Source organism: Aspergillus thermomutatus, assembly GCF_002237265.1.
Source record: "Aspergillus thermomutatus strain HMR AF 39 chromosome Unknown NODE_29, whole genome shotgun sequence".
Taxonomy (NCBI): domain Eukaryota; kingdom Fungi; phylum Ascomycota; class Eurotiomycetes; order Eurotiales; family Aspergillaceae; genus Aspergillus; species Aspergillus thermomutatus.
The window spans coordinates 52,799-72,354 of NW_020798077.1; the positions used below are offsets into that span (position 1 = coordinate 52,799).

Sequence of the window (19,556 nt, forward strand, 5' to 3'; positions counted from 1 at the left end):
CGGTCACATTTTTTTTTTAACTCGTCCAGTCACTGTTATTGACCGTGTGACGCATGCTGAGTGAGAATTTTGACCACCAGTTTGATGAGTATTGACGCGCTCTAGGGGAGTCATTCTCTTATGGTATGCATCAGATGTGGCAATGGTTGTTTCGCCACATAACCAGCATTTGAAATGGCTATAAGACACGGTATGTCTGGTCGAAATATAGCCCAGCCGGGCTAGCTCAATCGGTAGAGCGTGAGACTCTTAATCTCAAGGTTGCGGGTTCGACCCCCGCGTTCGGCTTTGTTTTTTCATTCCGCCTCAGCCTTCTTTTGCCCTCATTTCACCCCTTTTGCTTTGACGGAGGAATATTGTAGAACTTTTTTTTTTAATTGTAATTCATCTTGCATTGCATTACTTGTATCCCTGTCATGGCTTCTTTAGCGAATGGGGGTTTCTTGGACCTCGGAAAATCCAGGCACCGATAGACTATATAATTTTTCAATCAAATATGATTGCTGATCAATTCCGATACACCAACACATGTCAGTGCATTCTATATCTTATGACATACATTGTTTGTGAATATGGACAGCCACTTGAATTTCCCTTGACAGAGTTCCTATCAATATCATGCTTGGTAAATGAGCATACGGAAGTTGGGGATTTGCTCTGAAATGCTCTGAGATAGAGGTAATCGTGCCTCGGAATGTAAAGCGATGGATCCATCGCAGTCAAACAAAACGCCGCATGGGCGACAGGCTGCATGTTTGAATTGCCGAAGAAGCAAAATACGATGCAAGCGCAGCCACAAGGATATCCGCTGTGATAGATGCAAGCAAGCAAATCTGGAATGCATCGTACCCAGTCACCATCTTGGCAGACAAAAAGGTGTGAAGAAGTCAGAGTCACCGCTCCCTATGCTTATTTCTATTACAATCATACATGCTCACATCTGCTTGTAGCAAACGCAAAGGACTAGAAAAAGCGTTACACCAAATAGAGGAGGCGATCAAGCGCCCCAAGACTGATGCAGCGGGATCTGATGCTGCTCGAAAACTTATTTCAAATCTGCAAGATCTCCTTAGCAGGACACAGGGGCAATCTGCACCGAGTGAGGTCGAGGAGATATCAGACGACCCTGACCAGTCACATACGAGATCTCCTCCGCAAGATGCCACTGCTGGTGACAATCTAGCCTTGGATGACGCGGAGAATCCATTGCAACTTCTCGCCAGAGCCTCTGACCTCCAATTTTCGCCCGCCGAATGCAGTAACGCACCCAAATTGTCACCTTCATCTGTGTCACAACCGTCTATCAGATTGGATAGTAGCCACAACGAGGACGTGCCAAATGTCAGATCGTTTTTCGTCCCTGTCAGAGCGAACCTAGACCTCGGCCCGGACATGGACCCTATTGAACTGGGCCTGACTACTTTGCTCGAGGCAGAATCACTTTTTTCTTTGTAAGTCAACCTATAGACCCACTGTAATTTTGTCGGTAAATTCACCAGTTCGACAATAGCTTCTATGAGAATTTAGCCCACACGCGGTGGGGACTGGATCCGACTGTGCATACAGCGTCATTCGTACGCTCGCAGTCCGCCTTTCTTTTCACATCAATATTGGCTGCAGCTGCCCGGTTTAACCCTTCTGCAGCAGCCTTATCCAAGAGACTAACGAGGCACTGTACATCACTGGCTCATAAGGTCATTGCTCAGCGTCATCGATCGGTAGAAATCGTTTTGGCCTTCATGGTAAACATTCCATGGATGACCCCGGGGAACAGTTCTGGCGACGATGACACATGCTCCTATATTGCAATGGCTTTGACCGTTGCGTTGGACCTTTCTCTCAACAAGATAGTGACACCCCCAACAGGTTTTGATAGTACTCTCCAGAACAGGCTTGCGAAGGCTGATTGCATTGATGCAAAGAGAGCCTTGCACATGGATGGATTCGAAGCTGTTGATCCGGCTTCGGAATGGGGCCGAAGATTGTTACGCAGACGCGAGAGGACTTGGATCGCGTTATTTGTCCTCGAGCGTGGGTAGGTGCAGAAGCTCATATTCGAAGATATGCATACGGCGAGTTCGGCTAATCCGTAAATTGCAGTGTCTGTTTGGCCCGCGGACGAAGCTATACAGTCCCTCCGACTGCTCTCGTTGAAAATTGTGACAGATGGCATATCTCTGATATTGCCGATTCTCGGGATGGATCTATGAACTCTATGGCAGTTCTCCGGAGGAATTTAGTAAGATATCCGCTCGAAATATCTTCTCATGCTTGGTTGCTTGCAGACAGCTAACATCACTACACGGCAGGATGAACTCTTGAAAAAAGTGAAATCGCGGTGCGACAATTGCCGACTTGGGGACACTGGATCTGAAGCTGCTCAGTCGTACGGTCATTCCTCTACGATTTTATGGCTTTTGAAGAAGGCTCACTCGTGTCTAGGATTAAGAAACTTATCGAAGACTTCTACGATCAATGGTACGCGGCTTGGGCTCTTGAGATAGGTGGACCCTGTAAGTCTATTATAAATCTGGTCCGAATCAGCTTCAGATAGCAATTCCGTGCTAATATAGCACGCGAAAGCCCGCTGCCTTCCGCCATATGTTGAGATATTGGTAACACACACGCAACTGTCTACATATGGTGGCGTAATCAACCATCCCACAGCACCACTCGAAGTCAAGCGGTTTTTTCGCGCTGCTGGCCTCTCTTCTGCATTGAATGTCATGCGGGCAGCGATTCAAGGAGAATCGCGGCTGAAGTCCATGCCCAACAATACTGTGATCATGATTGCCTTCGCTGCATGCTCTGCGCTTAGCCTAAGTGTGATGCCAGCGGACAGCAGGTCCAGTTTGGCACCGAGCGTGCGACATTTGATAGAGGAAACGGCTGATGTCCTCGAACGGATTGGGGCCACCCCAGCTCACAGAGAAGGTGCCTCTGTCTTGTATGGACGACTGCTACGAGAGCTTGTTAGACGTGCTCATGTGGGCTCCACTTCTCAAAAAAATACCGAAGCAGTCCCGGTAGAGTCCTTACAGCCCTCCTCTACGTTGAACGATTACTGCCCCGTACCTTCAGTAACCCAACCACCAATGGATCCCGCTACGTTATGGCCGGAGACGCTACAATTCTCCGCGATGTCTGATCACCAAATTATCGATGCAGTGAACAGGGCTGACTCGGCATTCGGCATGAATATTCCTGACGTCCCACTGGATGATCTGATGAACTGGGATTGGTTCGACTTTGCCAATGCAGCCGACTTGGTTTTCGACCAATAACTCCAAAATTCCAATCACAAATACCTTAGGTACCGATTGTCCTGTGCGCTGCAAATAATGTCGAGCGTGGTTACGGAGATGTGGGTCTTGGCCTCCTGTCGGTGCCCAGAAGTAGCTCCGATTGCCGAATGGTGTGTCACTTTTCGATTTTCGATTTTCCTATGAGATGTCTTAAATGCTCTCTCAAAGCAGAGAATGTTTGTTAGAAGATCTCAATTCTCTTTCACCCCATATAAGTGACTCACGGCTCTATTTCTCGATTCTGGGTGGCATACTTCGCTTAGTGTTGACGAGGAATGGCGACTTTGCGGGTTTCAGCAATCATAGCTTCAACGCGGAGAACATTTACTGTTACCCGTCCATGGTTTCAGTTAGGGACATGTCATAAAGCATGTGTGCGACCTGTTCTTCGAACAACAAACTTTCGCCATGTACGATATTCAACTGCTACTCAGCAGCAACAGACACTTGCGCCCAAGATCGAGCGTGGCGCTTCAAAATTATTCAAAGATGCAGATGAGGCTGTCGCGGACCTCAAGAGCGGGTCTACAATCCTGAGCTCAGGATTTGGCCTTTGCGGAGTCGCAGGTATGTATCTCTCAACGAGGAGATGGGTTTAACAATTGAATTGACATTAATTAGATACACTTATATCGGCGATCAATCGCAGAGGCGTTGAAAATCTGCATTCCCTGACAGCAGTTTCGAACAACGCTGGAGCTCCTGGAAGAGGAGGACTTTCTACACTTACTCAAGCTGGACAAGTAAATCGGTTGATCCTATCTTATCTCGGGAACAACAAGGCTTTGGAGAAGAAGTATTTGACCGGGAAGATCGCTATTGAGTTGTGTCCCCAAGGAACGTTAGCCGAGCGATTACGTGCCGGAGGAGCTGGGATTCCGGCATTCTTCACTCCTACAGGGGCGCGTATGTATTTTTCTGTCGAAAGTTTCTATATACTGAATCTACCGTTCTGACTCTACTTTATTTCGCAGACACGCTACTCCAAGCCGGAGAAATACCCATCCGGCTAGATGAGTCTGGAAAAGCATTGGAGCGCGGCACGCCGCGAGAGACGAGGATATTCAATGGCAAAACTTATTTGATGGAGACAGCCCTCACTGGCGATGTAGCTATCCTTCGTGCCTGGAAAGCAGATGAGGCAGGAAACTGTGTTTTCAGGTAAGATCGTAATCCGCTAATGTCTTAGTCGACTTGCTGAACAATGGGACTTTCTTCAGGTATACAACGAAGGCATTTGGTCCGATCATGGCGAAAGCTGCCACTCTTACTATAGTGGAAGCGGAAAACATCGTCCCGGTTGGTTCCATTGACCCTAATGATGTCGACCTGCCGGGCATCTTCGTGGACCGAGTTATTCCTGCTACGGCAGAGAAGCACATCGAAATCAAGAAATTACGGTCTCCCGAAAATGAGGATGCGGGTAAGTCCTCAAGCGACCCTGCTATGGTCCAGAGAAACCGAATCGCCAGGAGAGCCGCAAAAGAGCTAAAGCAAGGATATTACGTTAATCTGGGTGTTGGTAAGTACCTGACTCTTCTCGAGCCCCTCAAGCGCTGACCCTCGTCCAGGAATTCCCACGCTGGCTCCGTCATTCTTACCAGAAGGCGTGAAAGTTTGGGTGCAATCAGAAAATGGTATTCTGGGCATGGTGGGGTAGCCTTCAGACCTGGCCAAACAACATCAACTAATGTTTATGACTAGGGACCGTATCCCACTGAAGATGAAGTCGACCCGTAAGTTCTATCCATTGGACATAGTGTATGCTTGAAATAAACAGCTTCCAGGGACATCATCAACGCTGGCAAAGAGACTGTCACCCTCATGCCAGGTGCAGCTACGTTCGACAGCACTGAATCGTTCGGCATGATTCGAGGTGGACATGTTGATGTATCCATCCTTGGGGTGAGTGAGGAACAGTACGCTTGTAAACGGATACAGTACATGGGCTAATGATAAGCAGGCCCTGCAAGTGAGCGCCAAAGGCGATCTAGCGAACTACATGATTCCCGGAAAGGTCTTCAAGGGAATGGGAGGTGCTATGGACTTGATCTCTAATCCAGACCAAACCAAGATCGTTGTCGCTACTAGCCATACCGCCAAGGACGGATCTCCCAAGATCGTCGCCGAATGTAGCCTGCCTTTGACAGGCGCAAACTGCGTCAGTACGATCATCACAGACCTCGTAAGTCTATTGACCCGTAGGCGACCGCAGTCTCTATCGCTCGACTGACCGTGGCTATCTAGTGTGTTTTCCAGGTTAATCGAAGTAAAGGGGAGCTCCTGCTGACAGAGCTCGCCCCAGGGGTAGAAGTTGAAGAAGTCCGAAGCAAGACAGGGGCGAAGTTTGCTGTTGCAGAGCAATTGGAGATCATGGAATGAAACGCTCTCAACAACTTTTGGAAATTGTACATACTTTTGGGAATTGCACATGATCAATGCTGGCTGCCGTGTAAATAACGCTTTCGTGTAGACATCATGTATAGAATTTTATGAAACATTTTCTAGAATCTTGAACAAGGAAGCGGGTGTTGCTACCATTGCCATCCTCCAGGAAGACTTGACAGGGTGACGTGCTTTGCATGGAATGAATGCACAAGGTCGATTCCGAGGGGATTGAGCAGTGGCTATATATAGTCAATGCGAAGGAAGATGTCTCTATATAAAAATATACACCAAGAGTCATGCAAGTCTATCCACATAATCACAGCTTAGAGGTCCTGAGCGGCGCGAAATTTGACCCCGCGCCCTCGCTGATCGATTGAACAATATCATCCACGCTGGCCAGTATCCAGGTATTACCCTCGTCACTTGCCAGCCACCGGGCACCTTGCTCAGTTTCAACATCATGAGCCCACGTTCCATCTTCGATTGCCTTTCGCAGACCAAACACATGCGATGTCACTTGCGGTCCCACACCAGACTGCGCACGCAAGCATGAAATCGCGACAATAGACGTCACGATTCGGCCAGCGTTAGCGCCAGTAGTCCGCCCAGCAGGATCCGACAAGAGGGCTCCATAATGGCTGTTCAGAATGTGAACGGGCAGATCAGGATGCGAATCCGCCAATTTGTTGACTAGCTTGGTTTCAAAGGGTCGGTAGATGGAGTCCCACAACGCTCGGCCGCGATTACCAATGTCACTAATATTCCCGGGATCTGGAGCTCGGGTCGGAGTACGCGATAGTTTCTTGCTGACGGATTCGGGCAAGCTCGCTTTGAAAGCATTGAGGCAGTTGATCGTCCGCGGGATGCCGTTGAAACTGATGCATTTCAGCCCCACCTCGCGCATCAGCTCTGCTGTAGCTACGCTTTCCTCCTCTGTTTGAGCCGACGCAACCAATTGAAACAAGACCGCGAGGGAATCGGGAGAATTCATAGTCATCGTGGCGGCTGTCTGTTGGTTGAGCATAACAGGATCAGTCAAAGCGACTTCAGGACAATTCGCTGGGGAGATTCATATAAGGAGCAAGTGAGGAAGGGTGACGAACCGACAATGCCAGCCATGACGGTGAGGACACATTGTTTGCTAGAGCGCTCTGCTGGATCTTCTGGTAGACGGAGCGTATATTGCGAGGGGCAGGGACAGTATTTGGCCGTGCACCCGGGGCGTTGATCAGAGCCTTGAGGCTGCTGGATAATTTCGACATATCTTCTCGATCCCTTCGAGCACCGCCAATCTAGTACTGTATGTTGCAAAATTCAAGATAAGGCGAGATCTTGGTTTTATGAGCGAGGAATTCTCCTCGATATGCCATGATCTCGATATCGGCCATTTATCCGACCAATCTGTTGACCGATGCCTCGGTGCCAAAACTGGACTCCGGGCGGTGCCGGGTGAGTCCGGCAACGACAGCGGAATAATACATAATTACAAGCGGTATTTTACCAGAAATACAGACACCTGATTATCACAGAGCGAATCAATGCCCCCAGGGCCCCAAGACTCCCACGCCAAGCTTCCGAGCCCAAAACTAAGCAACCCCGGGTTTTCTTGGTCTGGGGAAGAAAATGCGGGGGATACAAACAGCCACCAAAGTCTGTGTGGTTTCTCACCATCGGCTACAGAAATGATGGCCGAAATTGAAGTACTCCTCGCGTCTTTCTGCCGTTCTTCAATCGAATATTTAACCCAACCCCCTGCTACATGGTGCTCTTCTGATGATCTTGATTGTTTTCATTCTCTTGTTTCGCTAATGGTCAATTGCTTCTGAAGGCCAGTTTGTCCATACATATAGTCATGGATACAATCAAGCCAAGACATGAGACATTGGAAGATGTTAAACATAAGTCATTAGATGACATGGCTGTCGACGATGTCTACCGACAAAAGCTGACTCGGAGTATTCTTTTCAAGCTGGACACGAGGTTGGTCCGCATCCGACGTCTATGGGTATTAGATAGCTAAAAATATCCCGCGATAGGATTCTTCCTGTTCTGGCTCTTCTTTTTTTATGTTCATTCCTTGACAGGTAAGTGAACAGAATATCTCTTCCTTCAGTACCAGCTTCACTTCATTGAAGATTGACCCAAATGATTCTTTCAGGACAAACGTGGGAAACGCAAAGATTCTTGGTCTTCAACACGATCTAAATATTACTGGTCATCAGTACGACATAGGTCTTACAGTCTTCTATCTCACATATATCTGCAGGTGAGCTTCGATGATTCAAAGCTTCTGATTATTTGCTGAGCGGGTGCCGGTAGCGAGCTCCCGAGCAATTTGATAATCAAGAAGGCGTCACCGAAGATTTGGCTACCTACACTCACAATGGTCTGGGGAATCATCACCATGTGCCTGGGCTTTGTGCGTAATTTTGCGGGCTTTGTCGCCGTTCGTGCCATACTCGGAGTAGCAGAGGGAGGACTGTTGCCTGGCATGGTATGTGAAGCTTATCTCTGACCCTCCTCTCTGATGCGGGCTGTGAGTGTTTCAATGAGCGAGGACTAAGACTCCGTCAGGTACTCTACCTGTCTTTCTTCTACAAACGTTCCGAATTAGCCCTTCGCATCGGCCTATTCTACACGGCAGCATCATTATCGGGGGCTTTTGGAGGTACAACCTAGACTCCTTCTGGACCATCCTTTCAAGTGGTGATTACTGACGCGAAGTACCTCATTCTTGATAATAGGACTTTTGGCTCGGGGATTGGCTGAAGTTGGACCACGAGGTGGTCTTGAAGGATGGCGCTGGATCATGATCATCGAGGGTCTTTTGGTAAGTTAATTCTTCGAACAAAAACATCCGTGCTATTTCTGATGCCTTCTAGACTTTCGCATGTGGCGCTCTCAGTTACCTCTGCCTTCCCAACAATCTAGAAACGGCAACTTTGTTGACCGTCGAAGAACGACAATTCGCCCGTGAAAGAATGCTACTCGATAGTCCATCTGTGCCAGAAGGGTATGTCGACACTTTCGCCAAATTTCCAACCCAGAAGCCGCATGTCCTCCTGATATCGACTTCCAAATTGAATTCCTGCTGACGTTACACAATAGAACTCTTGAGGCTGAACAGGAGGCCTTGAGGTGGTCCGAGGTTGTACGAGGTGTACTGGACTTGAAAATGTGGCTGTCGGCAACAGCGTACTTTGCTATCTTGTCTGGGTTATATTCTTTCGGCCTTTTTGTGAGTCGACTCTTGACTACCACCAAAGAAATAAATATCCTTGCTCATGACAGGAATCTAGCTACCTACCATCATTCAGGAAAGCGGCTTTGCGAACGATGCGAACAAGGTGCAGCTTTGGACTGTTATTCCCTACGCAGTCGCAGCTGTAATCACAGGTGGGCTCTTTGATCATCAATCGATTCAGGTTCACTCAGTTGCTGACCGCATGCCTTTTTTCGGTCCAGTCGTTGTGGCTCTCATCTCAGACCGGTTGCAACTTCGTGGTGTTATCATGTTGTTTACGCTGCCGATTGCGATTGCTGGTTACGGAGCAATTGCCAACATCGAGTCCGCCAAAGTCAAGTATGGGATGACCTTCCTCATGGCCACGGGGATGTACAGCAGCGTCCCGTGCATCCTGGTTTGGAATTCCAACAACTCCGCTGGGCATTACAAAAGAGCCACTACGTCGGCAATGCAGTTGGCAATTGCAAATTGTGGAGGGTTTGTTGCCAGTGAGTCTTCTGTTCCTCTTTCCCTGCTCTTGCTTGCTGGAGTCAAGGTCCTGAACTAACATGCGCGTTTTCTATCAGCATTCAACTATCCCGACAAGGATAAGCCACTGTACCATCGAGGTCACACAATCATTCTCGGCCTGCTTATATTCGCATGGGTCATGTAAGTGCAACACCTCTGTCTATAGCGATTTAAAGCAGACCAACTGATCTTGTCTTCCAGGATCCTATTGAATGTCTTATACTGCGCCAAAATCAACAAAGACAAGTCGCAGGGCAAATATGCACAGTATGCAGGATGTAACGATGATAGGGATCCACAATTCAAGATGATTTTGTGAAGAAGTCTGTGCCTGCATACTGTATTTAATGAAGATGAGATTTTCAATAATCACAGCTCGTCCTTGGTATATAACCTATTCGCATATGGAATATGAAGATGTGATATGACAATGAGAACTTCGTCAGGACTTTTGTTGTCAACACTATGATCCCAGGAGTTTCCTGAGAGTTTCCATCTGTACAACGGATAAGAAAATGCATTGCAGTAGGATGATCTGAGATACCACATGGAACTGCCCAGCTAAGTGTTGTAATTCGCATAGAAACAGCCCAGAGCTAAAGGCTACGTTTTCGCAACCAGACATCTAAGCGCTCTCTCCGGGCTGATTCGAGGCCTTCCGTCGCGCAGGCTCTCTCCCCGCAAAGCTTATCAGCATACCAATATCATAGGTCGCTTTCAGGATACCTGCAAGCGTGAAGGAAGCACCGAAAAGACTATGATCGGCCATGACACCGGTGATGAGCGGCCCTAAGCTCTGACTGCATGTCTTGACGACGTTGATGGCGCCCATGATAGCAGTGCGCTTTTCGGGCGGAAGAGCAGCGGCCAAGAAGGCAGAGCGTGGCGCAACATCCATGTTCTGTGAACAGGCACGGAGGATCAAAAAGGCCAAGGCTGCCGGTAGAGCGGAGGGAACTGGGATGAGCGCCAGACAGATGGCGGATGGCAGGTGGGTGAAGACCATGGTCTGTGATATAGTCAGAAAACTGAGCGGCAATGGAAGAATGCAATTAAAAGCGAACAGCGAACCTTGACATTGCCGATGCGTTTGGCTATGGAGGACGCGACCAGCACAGATGCGGCGGAGATTAGGCTGGTGGTAAAGAAGATCGAGCCGAGCTCTCCCTCGGGCAAAGAGAATTTGCGCTTGAAGAAGTATGTCATCCAGGATCTGTGGAGTACGGTCAACTCGATGTGTGTTGTCATCTTTATGGTGCAACTAATACGCACAATGAGGCCAACCCTGAGGCGAACGAGTCCAGACCGAATAAGACGAAGAGTCTGACGACCAAAGAGATGAGATCACTACTGCCGAAAAGGGAGAAGAACGATTTCTTCCGATTGTTCTCGCTATTGGCTCTTTCGCCCAGGAGAGGCTGGGTTTCTGGACCGTCGGCTTCTCGCTGTTGCTGTTGAGAGGCAGTAGCACCATTCTTGTCCTTTTTGACGGCTTCAACCTTGTGACTTAGGCTGATGGAAAGCAGAAACTTGACTGCACCAACCCCGGCATATGCGAAAAAAACAACCTGGCATGCGTGGAGGTAATGCCACCCTCTGGTAGTTTGCAGAAGGTTGATGATCCAACCGCACACCATCATTCCGAGGGCGGTGCCTGCGTTACCGATCAGAGAGTACCAGACGAAGATATCGCTCAGATGCTCATGGGCAGTAAGATGAGCCAGTGTAGATTCCTCAACAGCTCGAAAAGGACCGATCTCGTTACCACTACCAAATCCAGGAGCGTGAACAAGATGAACAGGACATCGTCCCAGAACCAGGTCAGCACTTACCTGGGACTGATGACACCGAGTACTGCAGCGGCTAGGAGAATCCAGTAATTGCCAAATAGACCAAAGACGATACCACTGCAGACCATGAGCGCAGACCCCAAAGCCAGGACTGCTTTGCGGCCCATTGCATCCGCGAAGAGCGTGAGGAAAAAGCTGATTGCGACATCCCCAGCCAGAGTCAAGGTCATGAATAAGCCAATACGGTCATCTGAGATACCCAAGGCAGACAGATATGAAGCTAAGATCAGAGTTGAACCTCCATAGGCGAAGAGTCGGATGAAGCGCTGTGCACAGAGAAGCTTGACGTCTAGTGAGGAATGCCATAGTGACACAAGGCCCAGCTCGCCGAGGATTTTTCTGTGCAGACCATCAGATCTGGCCGGAACAGAGTCTGTGGAGGCCATGTGAGCAGATTGGTCATTCAAATGGTCAGAGTTGAAAAATTGAACCTTTCTCTCCATCGCCAAGACGATCGTTTTATGCCAAGGAAAAAGCTTTAGGCAGCCATCACCATCGCCGATCGCCCGCTTCCTTTTCTGGTTAAATCGGCCGAGATGGCTTGATCCATCTGGAAAATTGAAACATCAACAACCATCTCGATAGGACATCCCTATATTTCACACTATTTGCATGTAGGACTGGTCTGATACTGTCCGTCTTACTCATGTGTACTAAGCATCCGGAAAATCTCAACAAAGGAATGACTCTACGTCACTGAGGAATGACAGTCCGCGATACTTCGAACCAGCAAGACAAAGACCATGGCACGATAACACGGCCAAAGATATAAAAATTGGCATATCCATAGGGGACTGATGTCTCTGCATTCAAGGGGAACCCAAGATAAATATAGCCATACAGTGACACACCGACCATGAGAAATCGTCTGATGATAACGGCCGTGGCCTCCCTGGCTCTTACATCGGTTCAAGCATGCGACATCGTCCCTGCGGTCACCTATACATTCTATGGATTCCCTGACAATGAACCCGCGGGCCATGATATCGCCTACGATTGTGGCCGTGGCCGCATAGCCGGCGGTGTTGGAACTTTCAACGATCCTCTGACCTTCGCCTCGGCCCCTGGCGAGTTCACGCAGTGCGAAATCATCTTCGCCCCGTATCTACACAAGTACCTGCGGTTCGAGGATCATTGCTCTCGATGTGCAGATGAATGGAACTCTAGTATCTATCACATCGATATCTGGACGGGCAGTAACACCACCGATGGAGGCCAGGACCAGATCAACTGCGAAATGAGCCTGACCCCGACGGGCAGCTTGCCGATCGTGCGAAATCCCAGTGCGAATTTGACTGTTGACAGTAGGTTGCCCCCTTAGGAATTTGCCATCTTTGGCTGTTGTTGGTAACAATGACGACTTCTAGCCACGCCGCTCTATGTCCCCGGCGGCAACCCATCTTGCAATGTTGACCATGTTTACTCCAACGAGAGTGCCCAGAACTTTTGTTAGATGGTATTTAGGAACACTCGGATTTGATCTATTGACTGCACTGTCCATGGCAAGGTCTGGTGTTGACAGATCATAAGGCGATTGCGGAGTGTCATGTTTCTACATTTTTTTTTACAGATGCTGCTCAAACAGATTTTCCGTATTGATAGTTAGTCGTACGCGGAAGGTCTCTCCTAGAGGCAAAGCTCCATGTGTAAATTCTTTTTCATAGAATGAAACGCTAGTCTATACCGCGGAAGCTTGTAATCAAGGGACTAAGCCTGACAGAGGCAGCAAATGTCTAAACAACATGGTAGAAAGGTTGACATCACAATGCAGCCATAGGACCCGGGTTGTCTGATCTTGGCGGCCATTTCACACGCCTCTCAGCGCGAACATATAGGTTGTTCGGTCGAATCAGTTGGAACATGGGATCATACTCAATATGCCCGTCATTCTCCCTGGTGAACTTGTATCGGTACACCAGCTTAGGCAGGAAGACTTTGACTTCTTGCAAAGCAAAGTTGAACCCGATACACATGCGAGGACCAGTGGCGAAAGGAATATAGGCCGCCTTGTGTCTGTTCTTGACTGCTTCTGTGTCCCAACGATCAGGATCGAACCGCACAGGATTGCTCCACACTTCTGGATTGTTGTGGAGATGGTGCAGAGCGCCAATGACGACCGAATCTTGCGGAAGCTTATAGCCACCAGGGAGAATAAGATCTATTTTGGCGGTTCGCGCAGGCTGATATGAAGGGTTATGCCGACGCTGGGTCTCCTTGATAAACTTGTCCATGAAGGTTAGGCGATCCGTCAGGTCCGCAGTAAGTTGCGTGTCGGCATCAATGCCATTATCGATCAGCTCTTGCAACAACTTCTCCTGCACCCCAGGGTAGGTGACAATGCCGTAGATGAGCCATGATAATAATGAACTCGTCGTTGTAAAGCCGGCTCCCGTCGCTACCACCAATGCCTGCATTAGACTGGTCTTGGGCAGCTTTTCGCCCTTGTTGTCGGTAGCTCGGATAGCATAGTCTAGAGAAATCAACCAGTGCGTTCATCCAAGGTGTAAGAAGCTATTACGTACCAACCATGTTGGATGCTTTCAACGCCGCATCCTGTAGAGGAAGATCTTCAATGCCTCCGCGAGCAGCGTTTTGAATGGACTCATTGACCATATCGATGATACGGCCTCTGGCATTTCTCAAGCGTTGCGGGTCACCGAACGGTAACTTGGCATACCAATCACCCCATGCAGTCACTTTCTTATTCAGCTCCAATGACTCCGCTATGCGATAGACGAGCTCATGCGGAGGTGCATCAATAGACAAGAAGTGTTTAAAATCAATTCCAAGGACCAACTTGCCAACAGCCTGCGATCCAAGCTTGAGCATGTACTGATAGACATTCCATGCCTCCTCTTTCTCATCTAGAGCATCGAAGACATTAAAAGCATCTTCAATTGTTTCCTGCATCATTGGGGCATAATGACGCACGGCCTTAGGGCCAAGTGCTGGTGGCAGAAATTTATGTGCTGCCCTCCACTCCGGAGTATCAGTATCTCCCAAAAAGACACCGGCTTCCTGATTCTTGATCGGATACAGAGGGTGCGCTTCATTGATTTTCTTTGTGAAGAAGTCTGTCTCGGAGAAAATAATTGATGAGAGCTGTGGATCATTGGTATGGTACACGGTGCGACCCATGTTGGTTGTCTTAAAGATCGGCCCATACTGTTCGAAAAGGCGCTGGTGATTGCCCAGATGGTCGGGATAGACTTCAAAGAAGTTCCCAATAAATGGAAGGCCCTTGGGGCCTGGTATCTCGCGCACCGGTTTCCCATCGATTGCGATGCCGATGATATCTCCACTTGCGGTGATCTCGGGCACATCATGGAGTATAGATTCCTGCGATTGGAAGCCGATGCCTGCAAGGGTCAGCTTATCCTTGTTTATGTTGAGCTCGCGTAAGTTTCAGAGGGACCTTACCATCGGGATCAACAATGGCGAAGTGCGCCGCAATCAGATGCCTCAGGTCATCATATGTCGCTGTCGACTCAAACTGGATCTCTTTCGCAGTCGCGATGGATTCACCCAAAAGGTGGAAGAGCTTTGTTGTCGTCGACATCCTGTCGTAAACTAATGTACAGACTCCACAGCAAAACGACTTGGAGCGATGTTGTCGGCCACGAACCGAAAATCTGGAGGGATGGCCATCCTCAATCATTTATAGGGGGTGTACGACAATCTATGCAGGATGGCTCCAGATAAGATGCCACACGGATAAAAACCGAACGGCAGCAGGATGAACTAGAGCATCACTGTAGAGTGTATCCACCTCCTGAATAAGGGACGTGTACTAGGGATTCAACGGAATCGGCGAGTCCGTCTCGAGTCTCTCGAATAGTCCGATGCTCTGAATTCGTCAGCGACAATATACCAGAGCAGGTAACTATTTCAAGGGGTGCCTCGGCTCTTTCAAGCTCTGTGTTGGATTTTTAAGATTAAATCCAGCTCTAATTGAGCGATCGACATTGAAGACCCGCCACTAACCAGAGATTTATGCTTATGCAGAGGAGACATGTACAAGTACAACAGTTTCAATGGTAACAGACGTTTAGCGGGCGATTTGGAGGAATGATCACGGGCCAGTATGCTTCAATTCAACTGGTTGAGTGGCATCAGGATGCCGATGTTGTCCGTTTGCTGTTTGGAAGATTGAGAGCGATGCACAGCCCGTTCTTTCAGTGAGAAGTTGTACCATTCGGTAACCCGACCAATATCCAACAATGATTTCATTCTCAGCCTGGGTTAAGGCATACCGAGCAGTCCAGCATTCTCAGAATAAACCATCCATGTTCGGGCCGATCCAAGACAAAAGCGAGACCAAAGTGTGCTTGTACCGAGGCAAAGATGCCGATTTGAAAACATTAGTGCGGTGCGCTAGAATTGCAAGGGAAGTTTGCGCCGGTGGAGGCAGGAGGACGAGTGGATACTAGAGATCATTAGCTTTCATTTCCCACTGAATCAGCAGAAGAATCGTCAGTAGTCAGTACGTACTAGATAGACTACGGAGTACGGAGTGGTTGAGCAAGAATAATGGTCTTTATCTGTCTGTTCACTGGCGGATGCTTTCGCTCGATGGTTGCTAACGTCGACATGGTTTATAAAACCCGAGAGCTGCCTGCCATCTCCGAATCGACATTACTCATGTTTACTTGAAGCGTTTCCCTTTGATCCTTGATACCCTTCGCAATGTCCGTTCCAGCGATGACAGATGTCAGTGGAGCTCAGAAAAGCCCTGCTGTTGATTTACCTGAGTACACATTGAAGGAAGTTGCACTGCATAACCACAAGGACGACAATTGGATTGTGATCCACGGCCAAGGTAAGTCGTATGACCCTCAGGAGTGCGCAAAAAAATAAAACAAGAAGTCTTCATTTGCTGAAACTTGACAGTGTACGATGTGACAAAATACCAGCAAGACCATCCGGGCGGCGCAGATGTTCTCATTGAAGTTGCCGGCTCAGATGCGACAGAAGCATTTGAAGACGTCGGTCATTCAGAAGATTCGCGCGAGATTCTGCAAGAATTCCTGATCGGAAGCCTTCAGGGCGGGAAAGAATATGTCGCTCCAAAGAAAGTTCGCGTCATCGTTCAGAACTCCGTCGAGATTCCTTCTTCATCACCAGCCCGACACGTAGGAGCGGTCACCAGTTTCCTGGGAGCCGTCGCCTCCTTGGTCTATGTCTACCGTCGCGGTTCGCTCCATGCGTTTGACGCCTCGGGGACGCTTCAGAGATATCTCTCTCAGCATTTAAGCGGTCTAAGGCTCCCGCGCGGAGGCTTCGCCAATGGATTCATCGCGGCTACTCTGATTTGTGCAGCAGCAGGTGGTGTTATCGCACGTCAAGCCGCCAAACTCACCAAGATCGAGTCGGGATTCATGCGGTATCCTCCACATATCAAGGCACGCAAGGTGCCTAAGGCTGACCCGCACCTACTCAAAGGGTTCCTTGACCCGAAGGAGTTTCAGCGCCTGCCTCTAGTCCAGAAGGATCACTTATCTTCAAACGTATACCGCTTTGTCTTTGGCTTACCTGATAGCAACGGAGTGATAGGTCTTCCTATCGGCCAGCACGTTGCCATTCGCGCTATTATCGATGGTGCTACCGTGAGCCGGTCGTATACGCCCGTCTCGAACAATCTAGACCGAGGAAGACTGGAATTAGTCGTGAAATGCTATCCGGACGGTATGCTCAGTGGAAAGTACCTAGCAAACCTGCAAGTGGGTGACGAGGTTGAGTTCAGAGGCCCCAAAGGAGCGATGCGTTACAGCCCAGGGTTCTGCAAGAAGCTGGGAATGGTAGCCGGGGGAACAGGAATCACACCTATGTACCAGCTTATCCGTGCTATCTGCGAGAACGATCGTGATACGACGGAGATCAGCCTTATCTACGCCAATAGAACCGAGGCAGACATCTTGCTGCGGGATGAACTCGAGCAGTTTGCACGCAAATACCCCAAGAATTTCAAGTTGTGGTATATGCTTGACACTGCTCCGGAGGATTGGGCGTATGGAAGCGGATTTGTCAACCAGGAGGTCCTCAGCGAGCGTTTATTCGCGCCTTCGCCTGACACCAAGGTTCTCCTCTGTGGGCCTCCAGGCATGGTGAGCGCTACCAAGAAGACGCTGGCTGCGATGGGATTCCAGAAGCCAGGACCAGTTTCGAAGATGACCGACCAGATATTCTGCTTCTAATCTAATATTCTCATTGGTTTGGGGAAGGCACACCATGTCATTAATGCATTTGCACTTGTCCATTCGTGATGCGCCGTTGTAGTCTTGTCGCTTTTTCTTCCAATATATCAACAGATTATACAGTGCGTCTCTGGGAGACTCATCGACTCTTGCTTTGCGCATGTTGAAATAATTGATTATTGTGTTGCATTAGACTCTGCCTGACGTGCTTCGACTAGAGCATGCAGTTTACATGTTCTTAGCCTCATCTCGGCTGAAGTCAGTGCAAGTATTGCTGTACCTGGGAGAGAAAAAAAAACATAATAATTACCGAAAGTGAGAGATCCTCTTCGCAAGGACATAATCGATGGGTATCATAGGCAACTACATAACTTTATGTGTCTATTCAAAGCAAAAACGCGAAACCAGCAAGTACCAGCAAAACGGCAAGAGCACGATTGACCGCCGTCTCAACAGGCAAGTTTCGGTCAGCCCTGCTGCCTTTGACCAGAGTCCCACCCGCAGCACCAGGGCTATACCTTGAGGTGCGGCGGTCAGGCAGAACGGGTCTCGCAGTTGCGTCGAACGGAATTGGCTTGGGTGGAAGATCGTATTGATTGGCAGGAAGGATCCTCACCTCGCCGGTTACCTCAACATAAAGATAGGCCGCCTGAAAGAAAGGACGACCGAGAACAATCTCCTCAGTATCCTGCTCGAAGCTGCACCGGCTGCTGCTGTCGGTTAGGTTCCCGGGGATACCGATCAGAATCGAACTAGAGACACTCCCGACTCGGTTCGGAAACATGTTGATTTCCAGCGTGACGTTGCGGCCGCACCAGTCCCGTGGCAGGATCAGCGTGTCGCTGGTCAGATCCAACCGAGCAGGGTACACGATGCTGGGTTCAGCCTCGTCGGAGACCGAGAAGGGACCGGACCGTTTCACCTTGGCGTTGATGCTCGTGTTGGTGCCACTAGGACTAGGATTATACTTCCAGACGCGTACAATGACGGCGGAGAGGGTCTGCTTGGCGGTCTGCAGAAAGGTACCGTTGTTGTTCATGGTCTCTGCAAGGGAGATCCAACATGTCGCATCGTCGGTAAGACGATTGGCGTCGTAGAGCCCGCCTACTGCGAGTGAACCATTCCATTCGCCTTTATGGCCTAGGTTCAAGCCAAAAGGGACCGTGTTGATGAGAATATTTTCATCTTTACCGCTGGTGGTGACCGTCAGATGAGAGCTGTTTCCCAGATTGAGTATGGGATGGTCGTTCTGGGAGACGGAGAGATTGACATGGTTGCCGTTGAGGTCTCCTAAGAACTGGGCGTCCATCAAAGCGTACTGTGTTCGGTTCAGTAGTTGGGTACCGTACTCCCCACCGTCACTGTCGCTGTCGCCTTCCCCAACAGATATGGTATACGCATTCACTGTGCCATTCCCAGTCGTGACATTGGCACCCCAAGGTGTTGTAACATCTTCGGACAGTCCGACCAACGGAATCACCCAGGGATCGGGGCTTATGATCGGGACGGGCGTAGAGGTGGATGATGGATAATAGGTTTCAGTGGCTGAAACGATCACTGTTGTGGTTGCAGTTGGTTCATCGTGCGCTGTACTTCGAGCCGAACTTGCGAGGATTTGCAAGAGAGAGAGCAAAGCAGATTTGGTGGTGAAAAGATGCTGGCTCTTCCAAAATTGTCGCCTCATATTGTCATATCAACGAGTCTCAATCTTTTAGACCTAGTCAGCACAGTAAGACAGCTCAAAAACTGGAGGACAAACAGCAAGAAATAAGATCACAAACCAAAACGGGTGATCCTCGATACGCCCATTCTTATGATCGAAGACAGTGCGGACAAACACAGCCTCAAGGCAGAACTAAAGGCAGTATTGATCAGTTATAAATGAGTCCGAAACCAGAATTTCTACATAATTGAGTCCCCTATTATGGATCTCGCGACAGAAGAATCTGCATTCTTGGCCTCTGCTTGGCTGTTGATCAGCATTATGGTGGATGGCTGGCCCCAGTTCTAGGTTATTGCCATGAACATGTTTGTCAGTCATATGCCAATGAATTCTGCTCCT

The 19,556-nt window shown here is 49.0% G+C and overlaps 8 protein-coding genes across 8 annotated transcripts; 4 read left to right on the forward strand and 4 right to left on the reverse strand.

Moving 5' to 3' along the window:
* Nucleotides 1-930: 930 nt before the first annotated feature.
* CDV56_106014 (uncharacterized protein) lies at nucleotides 931-5,687 on the forward strand (the record flags this gene model as incomplete). The annotated part of the gene is made up of 16 exons (XM_026759633.1): nucleotides 931-1,451; nucleotides 1,511-2,035; nucleotides 2,101-2,239; nucleotides 2,310-2,386; nucleotides 2,443-2,513; nucleotides 2,668-3,269; nucleotides 3,314-3,415; nucleotides 3,749-3,872; nucleotides 3,927-4,211; nucleotides 4,280-4,466; nucleotides 4,526-4,827; nucleotides 4,877-4,956; nucleotides 5,010-5,041; nucleotides 5,093-5,210; nucleotides 5,269-5,490; nucleotides 5,553-5,687. The coding sequence occupies 16 exons, from the start codon at nucleotides 931-933 to the stop codon at nucleotides 5,685-5,687; spliced, it is 3,522 nt and encodes a 1,173-aa protein (XP_026617084.1).
* A 322-nt stretch (nucleotides 5,688-6,009) lies between these two features.
* On the reverse strand, nucleotides 6,010-6,955 carry ALG3_1 (uncharacterized protein; the record flags this gene model as incomplete). The annotated part of the gene is made up of 2 exons (XM_026759962.1): nucleotides 6,010-6,702; nucleotides 6,797-6,955. 2 exons carry the CDS (start codon nucleotides 6,953-6,955, stop codon nucleotides 6,010-6,012), a joined length of 852 nt encoding a protein of 283 aa, XP_026617085.1.
* Nucleotides 6,956-8,076: 1,121 nt separating this feature from the next.
* On the forward strand, nucleotides 8,077-9,769 carry CDV56_106479 (putative MFS transporter; the record flags this gene model as incomplete). Its single annotated transcript, XM_026760098.1, has 8 exons — nucleotides 8,077-8,187; nucleotides 8,268-8,361; nucleotides 8,438-8,523; nucleotides 8,576-8,706; nucleotides 8,802-8,931; nucleotides 8,993-9,428; nucleotides 9,507-9,591; nucleotides 9,652-9,769. 8 exons carry the CDS (start codon nucleotides 8,077-8,079, stop codon nucleotides 9,767-9,769), a joined length of 1,191 nt encoding a protein of 396 aa, XP_026617086.1.
* Nucleotides 9,770-10,075: 306 nt separating this feature from the next.
* CDV56_106598 (putative MFS transporter) lies at nucleotides 10,076-11,686 on the reverse strand (the record flags this gene model as incomplete). The annotated part of the gene is made up of 4 exons (XM_026760217.1): nucleotides 10,076-10,459; nucleotides 10,522-10,663; nucleotides 10,723-11,217; nucleotides 11,283-11,686. The coding sequence occupies 4 exons, from the start codon at nucleotides 11,684-11,686 to the stop codon at nucleotides 10,076-10,078; spliced, it is 1,425 nt and encodes a 474-aa protein (XP_026617087.1).
* Nucleotides 11,687-12,156: 470 nt separating this feature from the next.
* Nucleotides 12,157-12,753, forward strand: CDV56_106715 (uncharacterized protein; the record flags this gene model as incomplete). The annotated part of the gene is made up of 2 exons (XM_026760334.1): nucleotides 12,157-12,604; nucleotides 12,668-12,753. 2 exons carry the CDS (start codon nucleotides 12,157-12,159, stop codon nucleotides 12,751-12,753), a joined length of 534 nt encoding a protein of 177 aa, XP_026617088.1.
* Nucleotides 12,754-13,060: 307 nt separating this feature from the next.
* Nucleotides 13,061-14,859, reverse strand: CDV56_106770 (cytochrome P450; the record flags this gene model as incomplete). The annotated part of the gene is made up of 3 exons (XM_026760389.1): nucleotides 13,061-13,770; nucleotides 13,823-14,659; nucleotides 14,721-14,859. The coding sequence occupies 3 exons, from the start codon at nucleotides 14,857-14,859 to the stop codon at nucleotides 13,061-13,063; spliced, it is 1,686 nt and encodes a 561-aa protein (XP_026617089.1).
* A 1,127-nt stretch (nucleotides 14,860-15,986) lies between these two features.
* On the forward strand, nucleotides 15,987-17,494 carry CDV56_106925 (putative cytochrome b5 reductase; the record flags this gene model as incomplete). Its single annotated transcript, XM_026760544.1, has 2 exons — nucleotides 15,987-16,119; nucleotides 16,191-17,494. The coding sequence occupies 2 exons, from the start codon at nucleotides 15,987-15,989 to the stop codon at nucleotides 17,492-17,494; spliced, it is 1,437 nt and encodes a 478-aa protein (XP_026617090.1).
* Nucleotides 17,495-17,879: 385 nt separating this feature from the next.
* Nucleotides 17,880-19,178, reverse strand: CDV56_107027 (uncharacterized protein; the record flags this gene model as incomplete). Its single annotated transcript, XM_026760646.1, has 1 exon — nucleotides 17,880-19,178. The coding sequence occupies one exon, from the start codon at nucleotides 19,176-19,178 to the stop codon at nucleotides 17,880-17,882; it is 1,299 nt and encodes a 432-aa protein (XP_026617091.1).
* Between the last annotated feature and the right edge of the window lie 378 nt (nucleotides 19,179-19,556).